Source organism: Protomyctophum parallelum, assembly GCF_964188405.1.
Source record: "Protomyctophum parallelum genome assembly, chromosome: 7".
Lineage (NCBI taxonomy): Eukaryota > Metazoa > Chordata > Actinopteri > Myctophiformes > Myctophidae > Protomyctophum > Protomyctophum parallelum.
This window is the reverse complement of record NC_139705.1, coordinates 22,060,435-22,081,722: the sequence shown is the minus strand read 5'-3', so window position 1 is coordinate 22,081,722 and position 21,288 is coordinate 22,060,435. Positions and strand designations below refer to the sequence as shown.

At 42.8% G+C, this 21,288-nt stretch overlaps 2 protein-coding genes across 2 annotated transcripts in view; both read right to left on the bottom strand.

Moving 5' to 3' along the window:
• Nucleotides 1–3,228, bottom strand: part of LOC310862375 (receptor tyrosine-protein kinase erbB-3-like) — a 28,468-nt gene extending 25,240 nt beyond the window's left edge. The window contains exon 1 of the mRNA XM_083770250.1: nt 2,809–3,228. Coding sequence (XP_083626376.1) covers nt 2,809–2,914 — 106 coding nt within the window. The 5' untranslated portion in view covers nt 2,915–3,228. The remainder of the gene's footprint in view (nt 1–2,808) is intronic.
• A 6,478-nt stretch (nt 3,229–9,706) lies between these two features.
• On the bottom strand, nt 9,707–15,838 carry arf3a (ADP-ribosylation factor 3a). Its single transcript, XM_083769012.1, has 5 exons — nt 15,803–15,838; nt 13,979–14,179; nt 13,061–13,171; nt 12,273–12,397; nt 9,707–11,339 (listed from the first exon to the last, which is right to left on the bottom strand). Exons 2-5 carry the CDS (start codon nt 14,124–14,126, stop codon nt 11,178–11,180), a joined length of 546 nt encoding a protein of 181 aa, XP_083625138.1. The 5' UTR covers nt 14,127–14,179; nt 15,803–15,838; the 3' UTR covers nt 9,707–11,177.
• Between the last annotated feature and the right edge of the window lie 5,450 nt (nt 15,839–21,288).

Below are 21,288 nucleotides of genomic sequence, written 5' to 3'. Positions count from 1 at the left end.
TAAATGGTCCTAAAGTCCTTAAAATCGTCACTTCACTGTCATCTAGGGACCCCCCCCAAAATCATGTGGTGAGTGGCGACCCCCCCTGGGGGGTCCCGACCCACAGTTTGAGAACCACTAATCTAAATGACATACTGAGCATCTGTGAAGAGACATGCAACATACATCAATCCACCTCTACATCTAACTGTATATCAACACAGGCGCAGGTGCATCCCACAGCTTGGGAGTCTCAGGAGGGAGAAGACGAGTCTATGTCACCTCGACATAGACTCGGAATGGAGGGACAGAGCTTGTAGAGCAACAGTCTCATTTCTCTTTTGGGTCTAGAGAGAAAACCACTGGCAACCACTGGTAATACTGCCACACACCGTGAGCTTCACCTGGTCTATTTTGAAGAGGGAACAAAGTAGTGGGCCTTGTATAGACGGTTCAGGGGCACTGGTCAACAAAGTACGATCTAGGTCTATAGGACATATACGCGTCTATTCGGCTGTGTCCTCTGTTGTGTCTGCTGTTGTGGCTGCTGTTACGTTTGATGCAGAGCAGGGGTGGGCAGGCCAGGCAGGGCCATAACCCCTTTACATGGAGTAGTGCAGGCCCGGGGCCGAAGGACCCAAATATGAGGACAAAGTATCGCATTGTGATGGCACTATAAATGTGGACAGTGTTCCAGTGAGTGAGCAGTGATGCAGTGTCAGACACTGCTGCTGCTGTGCGTGCATGCGTGTGTGTGTGTGTGTGTGTGTGTGTGTGTGTGTGTGTGTGTGTGTGTGTGTGTGTGTGTGTGTGTGTGTGTGTGTGTGTGTGTGTGCGTGTGCGCGTGTGCGTGTGCGTGTGTGTGTGTGTGTGTGTGTGTGTGTGTGTGCGCGCGCGTGCGTGCATGGGGTATGGGGTCTGCGATGCTGCTGAGATCATAAGGAACAATGGGACATGTGTGAGAAGTACATTCTGGCAGCGGGAAGGGAAATATCGTGAACGGAAGACACACATACTATCTCTTATTGAACAACATGGCAGTGGCATGCATGCACATACCCAGCATAGTCGCTTTATGCACCTGCAGTAGTCAGTGCACACGCTGTTCCTCCTCATAAGGGCTACTGGGGTTCAAAGGTTTTTTTTTTTAATCAAATCTCAAACTAAATGCCAACCGCTTATTGATTCTGAATCCTTTTTAATCTCTTAGCAAATCAGGGGTAAACAGTGACTTAATGGACAACAGAATACTATTTCTCTGTGCACTCGGGTGACAATACTCTTTCTTTCTAGAACAACTTGAACAACAAATTAATTAAGTTTCAACGTTAAGACATGTAGAGCAGACTTTTGATTTCGGGATTGAAGATTTGATAAGAGATTGTCTGACTCAGTATACTGAGAGAGTCTCCCATATGTGACCAATCGAAACTCCAACCCTACTCCTCATAACAAAGTGTCCCGCAATCGCCTTTGCAAATCATAAAGTTGAACTACTCTTGATTTTTTAACCCTTAGATCCTTCACTCAGGTAAACCAAAGGTATATAGCGCCGATCCCTGTCATATATGCGCTGAGCTCTTTAAAGATAAAAGAGCTCTTTAAGCGCACACACACAGTCACACACACACACACACACACACACACACACACACACACACACACACACACACACACACACACACACACACACACACACACACCACACAGACACACTGTACTGTACTGTACATAGTGTGTAATCCATATCTCAGTCCACTCATTCATTTACCCATGTTGTTCCTAAGCAAATATTGGCTCTGGTGTGGAGTGGAAGTTGTAAGGGAAACTCACAATGCCGCTTATCTGGGAGAGAACACTGTGATTCAGGCTCAAAAAGCCCTCAGTAAACACACAGTATGGGTGTGGACCAACTGCCAAGAAGCAAAGACCCCCAGAAGAATGTCTATACGGACAATTAAAAAGCAGCTATGCATGGCACACACACACGTGTACTACACACGCACATACATAATGAGTTCCACAGGTTTGTGAATGCCATGTCATCCAACATCGGTGGGTCTACAATCAATGTCAACGCTAATACACTGAAGTGCTTGTGTGTAAATCCATATCAAATTATAATGACAACAGCCTGCAGTAACTGCATGGCTCATGGTGCACTGTCGTCATTCAATACAATTGAAAGCTTCCGACATAATGGAACTTTGGACTGTAAGGTCAACAGTGAACAGGTGAGGTGAGTGACTGGCTGCGTGACACACCTGTTACAGGAAAAGAGCAGTAAAAAAATAATCCTGATAAGTCAACGCCACACCAGAGACTGTTGTATTTACAGTACATGTGTGTGTGTGTGTGTGTGTGTGTGTGTGTGTGTGTGTGTGTGTGTGTGTGTGTGTGTGTGTGTGTGTGTGTGTGTGTGTGTGTGTGTGTGTGTGTGTGTGTGTGTGTGAGAGAGAGAGAGATAGAGACAACAGAGTGATGGTGACTAACATGAAGACGACATGAATGAAAACTACTACTACCTATACTGCACGTGTACACACACACACACACACACACACACACACACACACACACACACTACAATATTATCATATAGCCTATAGACTATATAGCTATAGTATGGTCACTAAATTACTAAATGTTTCAATTAATTGAATACACAGGACACCAATGGAATTAACAAGCAGTGCTTTCTTCTTGGGTTCTATACTATATTTATATGAACTTCTTCTCCTTTTTGCAAACTGTTAATAAAGTATTCAATCAATAAATCAATCAATAAAGTCGTACCTCGGGAACCATTCATAGATTAGAATCACCTACCCTCGTGGGTCTGAGACGAGATGATCTCCAGGTGGCAGACAAGCAACAAACACAACAAGGTAATTCTCCGAGGGTCCATGTTGATGCCCATAACTGTCAGAGGCATATTATCATGATCTGTGTATGTATAGGCTATAATAGTTCAGAAACTCTGAACTTGGTTTTGAGAAATTAGCTCTCTCGTCAAATAATAGCCTATAGTCTATATATCAAGTGTGTAAGGTTATATTATCCCACTTCCCAGCCAGGGCTCTCGAAAAAAATAAATCACAATTATCCGGAGGAGGTAAAGCGAAGGTGAGATACAGTCCGTCCGTCAAATGTTTCCTCCAAACGGGTTTTAGTTTTAGAGGGAGGGTGCGTCTGTCTGTCTGTCTGTCTGTCTGTCTGTCTGGAGCTCAGCAACACATACACACATAACAAGTGGCACTAGTCTGGTTGACGCTGAGCTCGCTCCCAGGCGGCAACTCACTGCTGATTGGTCAGCATCGAGGAGTCCAATTAATTTACCAATTCAATGGTCGTTTGATTTCCTTTTCTTTCTGCGCAGTAAGATGTGATGTAGATCTGTGATAGGACCCCAAAGTTGGAAATACATTATAGACATGTTTTGTTGCCCTTCTAATATATATATATATATATATATATATATATATATATATATATATATATATATATATATATATATATATATATATAATTATAAATATATATATATATATATATATATATATATATATATATATATATATATATATATATATAATATATCCCCCCCCCCCCCCCAGAAAATAATAAATAAATACAAATATGCTGCATGCATGAATTAAAAAAGCCTAAAGAAATTGTGAAAATAGTATACAAGCTCATAACATGAATTGTGAGCTATTCACTATTAGACAGTCAGTGCTTTGGTTAATTAATAATGGATTAATATATGCTACCTCTTTCTACTGCATTATCACAGTGGTTCTCAAAGTGGGGTCTGGGGACCCACAGGGGTCCTTGAGGAAGTTCCATGGTGTCCCCAGATGTGGAATTAAATGTATGGCAGGTCTGAGAGGAACCAAATGGACCCTTACAGGCCTATTTGGTTCCATTTGTGCACTCTCAGAGTATGGGGGTCCATCCGTGGCCTTAACGGTTAACACATGACCATCTGGGGGTCCTTGAAATGAAAAAAGTTTGAGAACCACTATCAGAGATGTGATTTCCACTTGTTCGCGCGCAGAAAGTCTTTATTTATTATGTGCAGTTATTTTGGTTGTTTTCTGGTGCATGTGGAAGCAGTGCTACTGGCCTGCCAGTCATTGGCAGTGCTGAGTGGCTGCACTGTTCCCCTCTAAAGAGCAGTATTGTCCCCCCGGCCCTGTCAACTGGTTAATCACTTCTTTGATGCGTTTGGGGCAGCCCGTCACAATGGACACATTGTCGATCGGTCAAGTGACTTCTGATCCCAAACAAGAACATGCTTAATTCGACAAAATGGCCACAGAGCAATAAGCATTCCTACGCGTAGGCATGTAATTATACACATGAAAAGGGACATGTTACTAAAAGTCATCAGTTTGGGACAAGATTAACACTGCTTCTATAGTCTACTCTGTTATCACACTTTTGTAGAAACAGACTTTTCCTGATTGTTTTAAATAATATAAGACCCCAAATAAGACCCATGTAATACTATACCGGTATGTAACAAATTACCGTGATACATCTGTTTATGTTTGTTAATTCAATTAGGCTCAATTATTACTATCTTACTGTCTTCCTCTGAAAAAGCCTGCAACAGGCCAAAATTCTAAAAGTCAGTGCCACCAGTGCACAGTGACCAGTGCCACCAGGAGTGAATTTATTTTCCATTATTTTGTTGTGGTGGACATCCAAACATAATAGATTACTGCCACCTAGTGTGTTGGAGTGTATACAAGGCAAGACAAGCCTGTCTAGTCTATAAAACATTTTAACTTTAGGAACCTCGTGTCACTCATCTGTGTAACAATCATTCAGTTTATTCTAACACTACCTCAGTACAACTACTGTTGTTATCACATGTTCTCTAACACTACTTCAGTACAACTACTGTTGTTATCACATGTTCTACCTCAGTACAACTACTGTTGTTATCACATGTTCTCTTTATTCTAACACTACCTCAGTACAACTACTGTTGTTATCACATGTTCTCTTAACAGAATATCAAGGAGAGTGTAAACAGAGCATGGATGGAGACAGAAACTGGACAGGGAACAAAAAGAGCATTGTTCTTCTGTCCCACTCAAAAGCAACTGCCAGTCTGCCACTATATTTCTGGGTTTTATAACAGAATCTGGCATCCATCATTAGGGTGTCACCTAGTGGTTTTTAGTGTGCAGCAATGCTCATCTACAGTATATCAGTGGTTCTCAATCTTTTTTGTTTATAAGACCCTCGGTTTGGTGTGCATTACATTAGAGGGTACAGTGTACACTCTGACAGTGTACAAAGTTTAATGGAACCAGATGGACCCCTAGCGGGGGTCATTGGACCCCCAGGGGGTCATCCACTTTGAGACGCACTGATCTGGCGGCGGTGGCTCAGGGGTAGAGTGCCTGGATGGTAACCGTAAGGTTGCCAGTTCGAACCCGGGCTCCCCCAGAGTTACTGTCGAAGTGTCCTTGAGCAAGACACTGAACCCCTAATTGCTCCCGATGTGCTAGTTGGTGCCTTGCATGGTTTCCGCTGCCATCGGTGTATGAATGTGTGTGTGAATGGGTGAATGTAATGCACAATCTCTGTAAAGCGCCTTGGATAAAGGCGCTATATAAATGCACCATTTACATTTACATTTATCTGTATAGACCTATAATAGGCAATTATTTTTGTACCAATTTTTGCGCCTCCGTCCACAGTTCAATGTTGACCTCTCGGTGGTCGTCCGTGACATCATCAGACCCCCAAATTGACCCATTTGAAGAGATAATGCCAGGGGCCCCCATGAGAGAAAATGTTTACGGCTCTAGCAGTGATTCTCAACCTGTTTAATTCAAGGACCCCCAGTTTAAATGTATTTTTTAACCACTGCTCATCTGCTGTAAAAACTTAAGTGAGGTGCTGGAGTCACAAAGGGATAATGAAGAAAATATCTCTGAGATCCCAATTTATATTGAAAAATCAATGTTAATTTACACTCTCAGAGTTACAGACCCATAATGGTCCATTTTGTTCCTAACTATATCATTTAGCTGGGGACCCCTGGAAATCCCTCAAGGACCCCTAGGGGAACTTTGGGAACCACTAGTCCACAGGATTGTAGGCTATGTAGCTGATCAGTAGAGGGAGACAGAGCTGTAGGTTTGATATGAGAGCCCTCAGCCCTTCTTTGTTTGGAGTAAGTAGACCTATATGTCTTTTAGGTTTGATAATTATCAGGATAACCATAATTATTACGATGAAAATTATCCATCACCTCCAAGTGTAGCTACTTGGACTAGAACAATGAGACTTATCTTCACATGTAATTTGGGGAATAATCTTTCACACACTTAAAGCGTACACAGAATTTACCATCTTTAGATTTTTATGATAGCAAAAAACTGGAAACATTAGACAAATATATGTTTCTCCAGTTATTGAATGATCTCAAGGGCATACAGTAAAACCCCTCCATATGAATTCATCTGTTTGTAACTCAGAGAGTGCACAAGGTCCATTTGGTACATTTGTATACGCTCTCTGAGTCAAACGATCACTGAGGACTTTACCGTACATAATCTCATGGTGTCATGTCTCCATCTAATACTAATGACCACAGTTGACTCCCAGGTTCCTTTCGGAATGGCCTGGTCTAGGGTTCAGCCTCGGTGTCAGTCATCCCCGGTGGCCCAGGCAGAGCAGGCTGTGTTGTCCAAGGCGAGGTGTGGGGGCGAGTGCTGTGGCCTTTTGCGGTTGCCACTCCCTTCAGCAGATTGATGAATTGATTGTGGAGCCGCTGCCAGTGTGTCTGTGCCCTGGGCGAGGAGGAGGGGGGCGTCCCGGTTACGCCAGGGAATCCCAGCTATGGCACCCGCCCTGGGGCCGCTATTGTGACCGTCCTGCAGGGGGCCCCGGGGGCCGGTGGGCTCAGGGAGCCAGGGTCTGACCCACATACTGCTGTCACACCCCTGGAGACACAGCGGCACTTTCCCCCTCGCACGGATCTCTGATTGGCTGGGTCAGACTCGAGCCAAGATGCCTCCCTGTGAAGCGCAGCAATTCTGCGGGGTAACTATCTGGACTGTGCCAAACGTTCCCCTCGATGGGAAAACTGAAGCCCGATTTACACCTACACTGTGCAAAACCCTGAGTGTTCATTAACCTGTTAAGACCTGAGGCCCATTCTACAAAGGTCTTCTAAATCTTTGCAGCTTTCTGAACAACCAGTGATTCTCAAACCCCAACAATGTTTGGCCGCCAGCCCCCATCTCAAAATATTTGGTGCCAGGTACTTCCAGAAGCAATTAAAGATTGATCTGCAAGCTCATAGCACGGCACGGACGGCTTATGGCAGATTTTAAACACAGACATGGTTTATGTACAAGTTTCACCCAATGTGGCCCTGTGGGAACACATCGGCAAAAATGTGAATCTTATCCATGTCCTCTTATCCATGTAAGGCAGTGGTTTTCAGCTGATTATGAACCAGGGACCACCACCCTGACTGAGAATCAACCTGGGGACCACCACCCTGACTGAGAATCAACCTGGGGACCACCACCCTGACTGAGAATCAACCTGGGGACCACCACCCTGACTGAGAATCAACCTGGGGACCACCACCCTGACTGAGAATTAACCTGGGGACCATTGTTGTGGTGTGGGGGAAAGAAATTAACCTTCCATATTAAACTCATGTTGTTGTTCATTGTAACTTATTCTATGAGTAAGCAGACACTTGCGATTGATTATGGGCACATTTCCTTATAATGGTGACTCAACCAGGCAATCCGGTATGGTTTCCCTTGAGATTCTACCTCTCTTTTCTGTGGAAGTTCTTGACATCCGACTTCCCAGTAACTGACAACATCGACGCGTCATCATTTGTCACTATATCATTTACTGCATTGTTTCTCAACTTTCTCTAACCCTAACCCAATACAATAAATTCAAATACGAATCTTCACTTTCCTACATTACTAAATGCATGGTCAGGGACCACATGCAACACCTTCACGGACCACCTGTTGAAAAACCCATGATGTAAGGTCATTGCTTTTTCATTAATGAGACATAAATATGGAATCGTGTTTTTGACTGGCACTATAAAAAAAAATCATCAGACAGTGTGTGATCTGAGTTCAGTTAATTTCAGAGGATGTCACATTTTCAAAATAAATCTGGGACAGCAGGTCTGAATTCAAATGATTCAAAACATGACTCTCACATGCAGGATAATTGATGAATACTACACAGCTGTGATGATTCAGGGTAGTAATACGCAGTAATACGCATTAGGCCAAATACGATTTGTATCTCTGGGACTGTGGGACCTCGAACTGCACGGAAAATCCTCAGTGTTAATTTAACTCTGAGTGTACAAATGGAGCCATTTGGCTGCATTTGTACACTTCTTACAGACCCATTTTGTTCTCCTTTAACTATCAGTCATTTAGCTGGGGACCCCCTGGAACCCAATTAAGGACCCCTAGCAGTCCCTGGACCTCACATTAAGAACCAGCGGACCACAGCAGTGGTTCTCAACCTTTTCAGACCGTCGGGTTGAGAACCAGTGGCCTACAGTGATTCAGAAGGGAACAGAATAATGTCTGAGGCAATTCAAAACATTGTATTTGGTCTTTTTATTGATTGGTCAGTGCATTGCCAGGAATAATTTAATGATTCAGTAGTTTACCTCTTTATAATAATCTGATAAATTAACCAATCCAGTTACATTTCTACACACAATCACTTGGAATGTCAGGTAGTCTCGTTATTCATGAATATAAGTTATATATTTTGTAACAACCATACTGTTAGTACTTTGTTGTTATATATACAGTAAGTGTATATTTACATACACATTTTTATCAAAGAGAATTAGACTGCCGGCAATAGAAGGCCACCAAAAAAAAAACTATTTTCACGTCAAAACTGAACTTAATGAAGAGCACATCACACGCACAAGCTGTTGCCACGACTATACATTTTTGTCAAACAGACTGACCCCAATATCTACATGTTTATTCTATATAAACAATTTCTGTTTACTACTGTGGTCTTTTACTTGTTAAACAGAACATAAACATATTTACAGTTGCGTTCACATAGAAAATCATGCTCTTGCATATTAGAAGGTTGTTGTTAGGTAAACTTTACACTAAAATCCATAACATTTATCAGCATTGTCCCATCCACCAGCGGCAATGTAAACTAAGAAATAGTCTGAGGATACAGGCTATTATAATTGACTTTTTATTAGAGATCTGTAACAGTATTCACATGCCTTATGATGCAATATCACTATCATCCCTTAATTCTCCCTATTTTGCTTTTTTATTAATGTTATTTGTGGAACTCAACATGACACCAACAGAACTAGGTGGTAAATAAATTAAAGCCATGTATTCAATTAGCGCTTGCCTTATGGTGCATAAATAAATAAATAAATAACAATTCGAAATACAAGACACATCTGGTGCATATAGTACAGGAATAATATTCCTAAATGTTAATTATGCACACAAGAAACTCGCAATATCAAGCCAGTGAAAGATGAGCTACTTACGATGACTAGCAATGTGCATTAAGCCTAATTTTTACTCATTGTGGAAAATATCTGATCTTCAGGCTAACAATGTGAGTATAAATTAGGCTTTAGTCTGACAAATGCAGCTTTAGTCTGACAAATGCAGTGCAGCCATCAGCACAAGACAGATAGATAACCCTTATAGAAACCATACACACTGCATAGTCAACTCATCAGTGTCAAAGCTTAATACAATCATTTTAGTGAATAAAACAGTATTGTAGCCAATATGTATTGTAGAGTATGTTAATACAATATAACTAACACAATGGCAGTGGTTGGAGGTGATGGTCTCCCTACTCTTCCATTGAGAAATTTAGAACCTTTGGTCACGTATATAGTACCACTACTGGCTTGAGAGGTATTGCATGAATCTCAAAGCGAAATATCTCCCCCACGCACAAACACAGGCTCGGTGTCTTAGCTCAGCAGTAGAGATTTCAGTACTCGCATGGGGACAGAGACCCGGGTTCGAATCCCGGGCAGCCAGGAAGGACATACCCTAAATGTTATGGATAATTGCAGCTTTAAATTAACACTGAGGATTTGACTGCGTATAAGCTCTCTAATATCGACAAATTTGCATGCTCCACTGCAGTCCCTCGGCCCAAATATACATGGTACTTTTATGCCTGTTCTATCACCTACACGTTACTTAACTACTGTACCTGTTCTATCACCTACACGTTACTTAACTACTGTACCACACGTCACTGACGACAGCCTAACACCTTTTCAACCCCTAATTTTAATTTATCCAGGCAAGCTGACCAGGAACACATTGTACATGTTATTCACAGCAACGGCCTGTGGGAGCAGTTCCAACTAAGCTGAGCCAATATTGGGATGTCATTCTCCATGCACACTGGGGGAGTACGGCTACTGGATACGACTTTCATCTCTCACTAACTGCGTTGGTAATGAACGCATATTGCAACAGAGGGGTAGAAATTGCATTACGGTTTAAATAAATAAATAAACGTGAATATATAAATAAGCTAAATATAGTCAAAAGTTACTGAATACAATCCAAAAGGTCAGTGTTTTCTTTACTTTCTTTAAAAATCATCGTAATAAATAAAATAAAACAAAATAATCTTTTTGGTAATAACATGTAAGCTTCAGTGTGGATTGAAAATGGATAGCTGAAATTGATCAGTACTATTAATTTTTTTTACACAATGTGACGATATGTTGTACGGAAATCAAACCATTCTTAAAGTGTCAGAGAGAAAATTCAGTTACACCCTGTCTACATTTGCCACTTCTCAGTAAATGGGTGGGAATGGGAATAGTTACATTTCGTATGCCTTTAACATTATGCAAATTAGTATGCATTTACTTCAGCATGTGATTCATTTAGGCCAATTTTTTGATAATTGGTTTCTAAATACTAAAACGTCACTGTAGTTTCAAACAAATCGATTTAATTTAAATAAGGTAAGAAAACAAGAGTTGAGAGGGAGGGCGGGTGTGTCACTGAACACCCCCCCCTTGGGAAACCTCCCATGCTGCCTGCTTGACCATGTCAACACAATGGATAAACTATTACCACTACCTGGAGCTGTTGCCCAGGTTCTTCGTATCTCTCTTCTGATTGGACCCTTCACTTTTTGTTCTTCAGCTGATTGGCTAGCCAATCAAGACCCTCGTAGAGACCATCTCCACTGGTGGCACAGGTGGCCTGAATATACCAGTTGCGGTGACGCAGCGAGTGCAGGCCCAGCTTGTCTGTGAGTTCTGCCGCATTCATGGCATTGGGCAGGTCCTACACAAGATGACATTGACACAAGACATCAAGGATATAGGGTTGCAGTTCCAAAGCTTTAAGGGGCCCAGATTGCAAAATCCCGGACCCCTTTGAGATGAGCTGAGCTGTGGGAGCCTCCAGGAGGGCCTTGTCTGAGGATCTGAGTCTGCGCACAGACTTATAAGGATCCAGCATGTCAGAGACATGACTGGGAGCTACCAACACAGGAGTGGCACCTGGTGTGGTGTAGCCCATCTGCCTAATGTTTGGACGTGTTGTGCGTTCAGAGATGCTCTGCATACCGTGGTTGTAAAGAGTGGTTATTTGAGTTGCTGGTGCCTTTCCACCAGCTTGACCCAGTCTGGCCATTATCCTCTGATCTCTGGCATCAACAAGGCATTTTCAATCACAGAACTGCTGCCCACTGGATATTTTTTGTCTGGCTTTCGGAAATATGTCATGTGGCAACCAAGTCTTGGTTTGTTTAGAGCACTTTTAACAGGACCTTGTGGCAGCCACGTCTATGGACTTCACACAAGTGTGATTCTTTCTTTTTCGCACCATTATCTGTACATTTGGGTAGGAAGACTACTCATTGAAACGTGCTATGGCCTGAAGTTCAAAGTGCAAGGACTCCAGTGGAAACAAGCCATAGTGCTTTCTTGGGTTCAATCCTTTTAGCATTGTATTTGTATTAAACTGTACTTTCTGTGCTGTTTTTGCAAACTGTTAATAAAGTAATCAATCCATCAATCAATCAATCAATCAATCAATATCTCACCCAATCAATCAATATATCACCTGCCCAAGCAGGCGTTTGCTCTTAGCTCACTGGTAAAACAATTGTCTCCTTGTGACCTGGGTTCGAATCCCGGGAAGAATCACGGATTGCAGCTTCAACACAGAGGACTTTATTGCATAAGAGAAGAGAATGTGAAAGAGCCTACTTACTTGTTTGTTGGCAAAGACGAGGAGAACGGCGTCTCGCAGCTCGTCCTCAGCCAGCATCCTCATAAGTTCTTCTCGAGCTTCGTTCACCCGCTCTCGGTCATTACTGTCCACCACAAAGATCAGACCTGAGGGAGGGGACACATGGTCTCAATGAATCTCGTGGCTGTGCCCGTCCAAAGAGCGAACCCGATACAAACATCAAGGTCTACTGTGTCAGAATGAAAGTGACAGTAATTAGATACATCCCACAATTTAACAATATGCTGACTTCATATCCTTATAAATAACATATTGCTAAGCTGCATTTATTCATTGTCAAGTCTTTCAACATGACTGAGAAGGAATAATTTGAAACAGTCTGACACTGTACGATTGCGTACTCATCTAGAATATTAAGCCTGATTTAAACGCAGGCATACAATGGTGTCCCGTGCAAAGAAACAGCCGATCTACAAGTTCAGGACACGTGGCGATGTATCACGCTGTGAGCTCGAAAATAAGCTATTTTCGGCCACGGGATACCAGTACGCAGCAAAGCATAAATCAGGCTTTACTCATCCTTGCCCTTGGGCGCTAGGGGTGATTCTATGTTACTGATGAATGAGTCACATAGTAGCCTTGTAAGCCAGGCTAAGCAGGACTAAGCTATATCAGCAAAGAGGTTCGTTTTTGAGGGGCGCTCCAACATCTGGCATATGGCAGCCACGTCTATGGACTTGTTTAGAGTACTTTAAACAAACATTACCAGACGGCCCTCACTTCACATGAGTGTGATTTTTTTGCTTCACCTTGGGTGTTCTGAAAATAGTGTCTCCAAAGAGGACGGATCTTGTCTTGACCGCCCACATCCCACACTGTGAAGCTGATGTTCTTGTACTCCACTGTCTCAACGTTGAAACCTGGAGGTGCACACAAAACATGCAGGTTACACATGGCATGTTTCCACATGGCATGTTTCCACATTTATATGAGTTGGAAGGATGTGAAACACTGTTTTTTTCAAAATTGGCATGAAAGAAATTAGGAGGCCACTAGGGCCAAACCACTGGTACGTGTACCTGTGCTGGTACACGGGACATGTCCCATTGGTACGTGGAAAGGGAATCCCAAATTTTCCAGACCGTGAATCTATAACCGTGCGTCACCAGGATCAATGATATGGTCATTGGTCAATGACAATGATATAACATTATGTTGTGATATAATAATATAGCAGCGGGTAGCCTACTTGAGGCCAGTCAACTGTCTTGTGTGCTTTGGTACAATGATGCGCGACCGCAACGTAACCCTTGCCCTCCCCCCAACCCCCCAGACATGCCGGTCCGCGAACATTTTATGGTCCGTGGTAATAGAAAGGTTGGGAACCCCTGCAATAGGGAATGTAAATGTAAATTTCCCATCTCTTTTGTACGTATAGTGTAGTGTTTGCATTTGTTGAAGACATGTATTAGTGTGTTAATTTCATATGCTACAGTATGTTGATGGATTGAATACATAGGTCGACAATGGAAACAAGTACCCAGGACTTTTTTGTGTGTTATCCTTCTAGCTTTAATATCTTACTGCACCACATGCTGTTTACATTTCTGCTCAATAAGTGTTCAATCAAAATAATCAATGCTAATCTTGCTTCAAAACATAAACCGCAGAATCAATGAATAGCGACCACCAACGATGATTACTGTCAGAACTCTTTCCACACGCACCGATCGTAGGGATGGTGGTGACGATCTCGCCCAGCTTCAGTTTGTAGAGGATGGTGGTCTTCCCCGCAGCGTCCAAGCCCACCATCAGAATCCTCATCTCCTTCTTCCCAATTAGGCTCTTCAACAGGTTGCTAAAGATGTTTCCCATGATGGCTGGCTGGTGGGTGGGCCTCTGCAACGGAACCACGCGCTACAACAGAGCTGTCACAAGAAAGGGAACAGAAAAAAAGGATGGTTCTCATACCATAGAGGAGCACTGAGAAAACTGTTGTGCCTTTCTTCGTCCTTTTTTCCAATACCAAGCAGTCAAAACAAACTGTGTGGGCCGCCTGCGTTTTCACAAGTAAAACCCACAAAAACATGCAGTGAGACATGTACAGTTCTTCAAAAGAGACTCCCCCTAACATTTAACACCTCGTTACACACAGCTCCAAAGCCACCTCAGCTCCGGAACAGCAATAAAGCACACTTCGCACCTCGGCTTGCAGCTGACCTGACTGAGAGACTGTTGCATTACATTACACAAATTGACAGCCCACTGGGGAAACATAGCTGCCATGTTGAATCTCTTATAACGTGGCTTGGCTTTTATGTGATGTTTAGAGTAGTGGTTTTTCGAACGTTTTCTTGTCCAGGACCCCCAAATTAAGATGTATTGTCCACGGACTCCCATCTGAAAATGTGTTGCGCCAGCTATAGTGACTCCCATCAAATGTATAGCAAATATTCACATTATGTTCAAGATTTGGAAAATAACAAATCTACAAGCTTGTAGATCTGCTATTTTTAAAATAGCCAATGTACTGTAGGCCTATATAGGGTAAAGTGGTTAAACTGATTTCGATGCTATAATAACTAATTGTGACCCTCTGAAACAAACCTCCTCAAGTACCCCTGAGAACCACAGGTGTAGAAGTAATTTGCTTTTGTAATGGTTGAAGGCAGCCTAACTGGTGGCTACATAGACTTCGGTGTATGTGTGTGTGCGCGTGCGTGCTTGCATGCGTGCGTGTGTGTAGGGGAGGGGGGGGGGGGGGGGGGGGTCTTGGCATACAGAATCCCATATAAAGGGTTCACATCTTCTATAGGGAGATCCTTAATGTCTTAGATCAGTATGTGGTTTTCAACCCTTTTCATAGCAAGGTCCATCCTAAGAGTTAAAGATCTAATAAGGGTCCCTCTGGTTACCAACTCTCCATCATTCAGCTGGGGACCATCTTGAACACCCTCAAGGACCACTTGTGGTCCCCGGACCACTGGTTGAGAACCACTGTCTTATAAAATGGATTATCGTTGTAAAAATTCCAGCCAGATGCATAGGCTACACATGCTAGCTGCAGTCAGTGCAGTGGCCACACAGTCATGAAACCTTACATCTGATCTGCCACAACAGGCAAGAGGAGATATTGATGCTACAACACAGTAGCCTACTATTAAGAGATAGATACTGTGTAGCCTACTACTGTAGTACTGTGTGACTTGTGTTATTTGAATGCGCAGAAAGAGGAATCGCAAAACGGATACATTCATGCATGCATGCTGCTGCTGACTTTCTCGTCTGCAAAACTGGAATTAATTTCGCCGGATAAACTAGACGTAACGTTACTGTAATCCTGTCTCTCGTGCAGTCAGACAGTCACGACAGGAAAAACCAGCGGTCTTATTATGTCATCGATTGACAACAATTATCACAGCGAGACGTTGCCTCGTCCGAATGCAAAGGTACGGCTACACTGACAATAAGCCAGTAAGCCACCACGATATTCTTTTACACACGCACACGGTTTTCGGCATTTTTACAATTTGGATGTCATTCAAACTCACCCGTCAACGGTAGCCTAGTATCAGCTGGATTCAGGCAAAGACTGGTAGTAAGGATGATAGTCTCGCGATGCGCTATTGGATTGCTTGGCAACTGCTCATTCTCGCGGTAGTTGTGAATGAAAGCTATTAAAAGTAAAGTCAACAACGCTAGAGAGAGCCTATAGTTTTATTTTGAGTCTATCCATCTATCTATTCAAAGTATTGTCACTTTAACCTGCATGCGTTTGCAAAGTGTTATAATACTACAGGATTAATTAAATATGCATTTGTTGTGTTTCAATGCGCTCATATTTGATTGATTGATTGATTGATTGATTGATTGATTGATTGATTGATTGATTGATTGATTGATTGATTGAATACTTTATTAACAGAAAATAGCACAGGAAGGTACAGTTCAATACAAGGTCTGCTATAAGAAAACCCAATAAAGCTATATGTCTTGTTTCCATTGGGGTCCTTCATATTCAATTCATCAGAAAATTGAATGACATACAAACTGTGACAAACAGATAGGCTATAGGCTATGGCCTAGCTGTTATTGTATAACTTTTTTTATTCTCAGTTTCTAGCAAAATAACAAAATCTTCAGGAGATGTAGCCTAATAAAGTGTCTGGAGGCAAACATGACTGAATGAATAATGAACTAGGAATCAACCTAATGAATAAGTAAGTCTGTGACTGTAACCGGATGCCGATTAAGTGATACTTCCTGACAGCAGCCTTTTGTATGTAAAGGATCAACTATGAAACCACTAACCCAAACTCAACCAATCCAAAAAAATGCAATTACCGTAACCCATCATTTGATTTAGCTGAAAGATGGAATTCAAGATAGTAGGCCACAGTAAAAGTGTTTTTCTCACATCCCCACACTCATATTAAAGTGGCACTAGGCTGGCTATTTATTTTACAAAACAATGATTAATCTGTATGGTAGAGTATGTTAACACAATATAATTTTGTCGTCCTGCCCTTCTGAGACATTTAGATGGTGTCAAAGGTCATGTATCTGACAAGAATTTCGATCTGATGGTCATGAAATGTATCCTCTGAGCAAGCAGGCAGGCTCTATTAGATCAACGGTATATAAAATAAATCTGCACTTGTTCAAATCTGTAGTATAGAAGATGAAAGGTAGCATATACCTATTGCTGTTTTAGGGATTATATATTAAAAAGATAATTAAAAATAGAGTCAATCACCCTTGAACTAAATGCTCAGCATTGTGAGTGTGTGTGTGTGTGTGTGTGTGTGTGTGTGTGTGTGTGTGTGTATTTAATAAATCGTGTATTATTCAGGAATCAGGAGCCATCACAACACAGTGTGATTGCATGGATGTGGCTGATGTGTGGCACGCTCAACGCAGCCCCTCTCATCCATAGGTAATGAGACAGGGAGTGAATCTGTGGCGTTTGTCTCCCTCTCTCTCTCTCTCTCTCTCACTTGTCAGTCAGCGGTCCTGTGATAGATGTGTTTATCAATTCGGCGGTGGAGGCCGAGGGGGGAATAAAGAGGGGAACAGATGTTTGCAGCTGCACACCAGATTACGGGGTGGAGGAGCGGAGTGGAGTGGGACGGCGGAGACGTTGGCCGCTGTTTGTGTGCACTGGGGGGAGCTCGGGGAGGGTTACAGGGGGGTTACGGCGGGCGGGTATGGGGTGTGCTGCTGCTGCTGCTGCTGCTGCTGCTGCTGCTGCTGCTGCTGCTGCTGCTGCTGCTGCTGCGGAGAGGTGGGGTGGGGTGGGGAGTTATGACTTAAAGGAGAGGCTTTTTCCCTCTGAAGTGTCTGCCAGCGTGCACCCCAGCAAACACAATCACAAGTCTGGTTGGTTCTGCTAGCTGAACTAATGAGGGCCTGTGCGTTGAGGGCAGGGGCCTTTGATGTTCTGGGTATTCTGGGTATGCAGCTCCTTGTGTTTTCTCTCTCCGGCTCTCCATCTCTCTCTCTCTCTCTCTCTCTCTCTCTCTCTCTCGCTCCCTCATCGTCCTCTCTCCCACATCAAAAATGAAAAGGGGAGTCGAGAAGCAGATGTTTTGGGCCATGTATTTATACAGAGTATACTTTATCCAACCCCCCCCCCCCTCCCCCCCCACCTCATCTCCTTACACTGTTTGTTCTCTGCACGTGCATCACTATATGGTATGTAGACTACTATACTGTACAGGATCTATCCCGCTATCTTTTACTTCCAGCTAAACACACTAAATCACCTCACTTTATACATATAATCATACTGTCAATCAAAGTGTGCATGGAACATTTATCTCTTCTAACTTCCTCTCTCTCTCCCCCAACTCTCTCTCTCTCTCTCCCTCTCTCGCTCTCTCTCTCTCTTTAATTTTGACCCAGTCTGGTTGTCATTACTGGGGGTGGGGGTGGGTAGGGGGGGTGCAGTCAATGTGTTGCTATGCATGTGTCAGTGTCTGCAGCGATGGAGAGAGAGAGGCAGTGGTGGAAAAAGTAGGCTACTATTTTTTATGCCCAGCTTTCCGGGTTTGTGTGAACACAAACATTGGCTTAATTGGCTGATCACCCCATATAGCGATGATTTGTTTGGCTGAGCAAAGTACATATTGAAGATAAAAGTGAGGGCAGAAAAGTGAAAACACCAAAAGTGATTGGCCGGAATTACATGATTTGATTGATTTTAATAAAAAATGATGTTGCTATGAGATACAGATGTGTATGAGACACAGAGGTGGCTCCCGGCATGAAGGGTATAACAACGTATAGGTTACACCAGGTCTAATACCCATTCATGACGGGAACCCCTTTTGGTGTTTTATACACCTTCAGGACAGGAACCCCTTTTGGGGTTCTTGCTTAGCAGCATAACATTTTTGTACTTTTTAAATTAATATTTGAAAGATTTCAGAAAACTTCAGTTCAGTATTTAGAATGAGCCTCAGTCCTAAATGGGCTAAATGGCATAACACTGACAGTACGATGATGGATTTGATCTGGCCTTGACATGCACAGTGCAGCCGTTGAAGCGCCCCTCACAAGTCTGATATTTTACTTAAGTAAAAGTATCAATACTGCAATGTTGAAATACTCGGTAAGTAGGCTAAAAGTCTGGAATTCTAAATTTACAAAAGTATTGGCCTCAAAGTTGCTATGCATGTGTCGGTGTCTGCAGCGATGGAGAGAGAGGGGGAGGGAGGGAGGGATGGAGGGAGTGGGAAAATAAAGAGGGAGAAATACTGAGGAGGAGGGGGGGGGGAGAGAAAGTGATCCCAGGGTCGTCTACCATGCAGCCTCTCTGTCTCACACATGGGAGAGATGGTGACAGGAAATTCCCTTTCGACGCAGCTCCAGGGTGAAATGATAAAGGAATGAAGAAATGCAAACCAGAAATCCACTCCCTTATCATTCCATACCAATCCGTCTCCCGGTCCCTTTCATCCCTCGCTAAATACGAGAGAGAGAGAGAGAGAGATATAAGGGCATTACATGTCATTGGCCACAACCATTCTTCAAGAGTCGAGGGAAGTATTTCCAAATCTTCGCAGATTTTCTTCCTAGCGATTTGATTACTTTTTTATCAATTGAATAATTGAGAAGCAATCATATTAACACACACACACACACGCACACACGCACACACACACACACACACACACACACACACACACACATGCACATATATATATAAAAGTCAACATGATTTTCTTAAAAAAACAATCAACTGATTAGTCTGATAAAACATTTTTCCTTACAGTTTTGTAAGCAAGCTCACAACGCGTCGCAATGCATTGTGAGCTTGTAGAACAACCTGACCTTCTGCCACATGATCAGTTTTGAACATCTAAAGACAATGGTTCTCGACCTTTTTGACCCCAGTGTGATATGCATTAAAATACTCAGTGTTCATTTTAGCACTATAGGCCTACTATCAATCTATAGCTAACTATCAAAAGCTGTAGGGACCCCCTGGAACTCATTCAAGGACCCCTGGGGTTCCCCGGACCCCACATTGAGAAAGAGTGCTCTAAGATTTGTGTGTGTGTGTGTGTGTGTGTGTGTGTGTGTGTGTGTGTGTGTGTGTGTGTGTGTGTGTGTGTGTGTGTGTGTGTGTGTGTCCTCCAAAGTATGTGCACATGTCTAGGAATGCTCCCATTGTAAATAACGCTGTCAGGCGTTGAGATTAGCATTTTGCTAAATCTGCACAATGCTCAGGATGAGGGTGTAAATCATCAGGAGCATTGTCTGAACATTGTCTGTTTTTCCACACTGTGCGTTTGTGTGAACGAACATCCGCATGTGTATTTGACTGTACAATACATAGATACATGCATGCATGCCACGATGTAATTTGCATGTGTGTGTGTGTGCATGCATGCATGCATCCGTGTGTGTGTGTGTGTGTGTGTGTGTGTGTGCGTGTGTGTGTATACTATGCATGCATGTGTACAGTATGTGCATGTTTTTCTATCTCCCCAGCTGTAGACAGACAGACACAGACAATCTTTTTCTTTAAAAAAAAACTTTTTTCAGTATTTACGAATTTCAATAATTTACATCTCAGAGGGAAATATTGTACTTTTAGTCCGCTACAATGATTTGAAAACTTTAGTTACTAGTTTCTTTGTTGATTTTTACAAAACATAAATGGACCACTTCAGCCCTATACATATCGGCCATTCGAAAATAGCCGATCTAAAATCGGTTAGGCTTTAGGGACAGTCCACATATTTGACTCTGAGATGTAGTGGAGTAGAAGTAAAAGTATATACTCAAGTAAAGTACAAATACCTCAAAATTGTACCTAAGTACAGTACTTGCGTAAATGAACTTTACACCACTGATAAACATGCTCTGAAAATTCACACAGTTAAGATGGCTGGGCCGTTTTCAATTGGACCCTGTTCCAGAAAAGGTTGATAACCATTAGAGCAGTGGTTCTCAACATGGGGTGCGGTCATCCCCAAGGGTCCTTGGGGCTGTTCCGCCCCTGGGGCGTCCCATGCAGTTACCATTGATAATTAGTAACCAAATAGACCATAAATTAATGGTGTGAAAGCTATAGAGTGTGTCCCAGAGATACAAATCGTATCAAATAAGGGTCCGTGGCCTAATGCATAACAATCTGGTGGTCCTCGAAATAAATATAAAAAGGTTGAGAATTGCACTGTATAAAATCCTCAGTGTTAACTTCGGGTCCATCTTTACATTCTCAGAGCTGGTCGTATTAGTCACCTTCACTACTTTCCTTGATGCTTCTCTCTCCAGTAATAAAAGTCATACTTTCAGGAAACAATATCCTGTTGCCATAAAAAGTCCTTCTCTCGGCATGAAGTGGCCATAAAAGAGTCCCACCTTGTGCATCTGTAGTCCGGAGAGTGTATCTCCCGATCCCCCCCCCCCCCCCCCCCGCCCCATTCAACACACATTCTGTCTCTCTCTTGCCCTGACACACAAAGACACAAACACGCACGCACGCACGCACGCACGCACGCACGCACGCACGCACGCACGCACG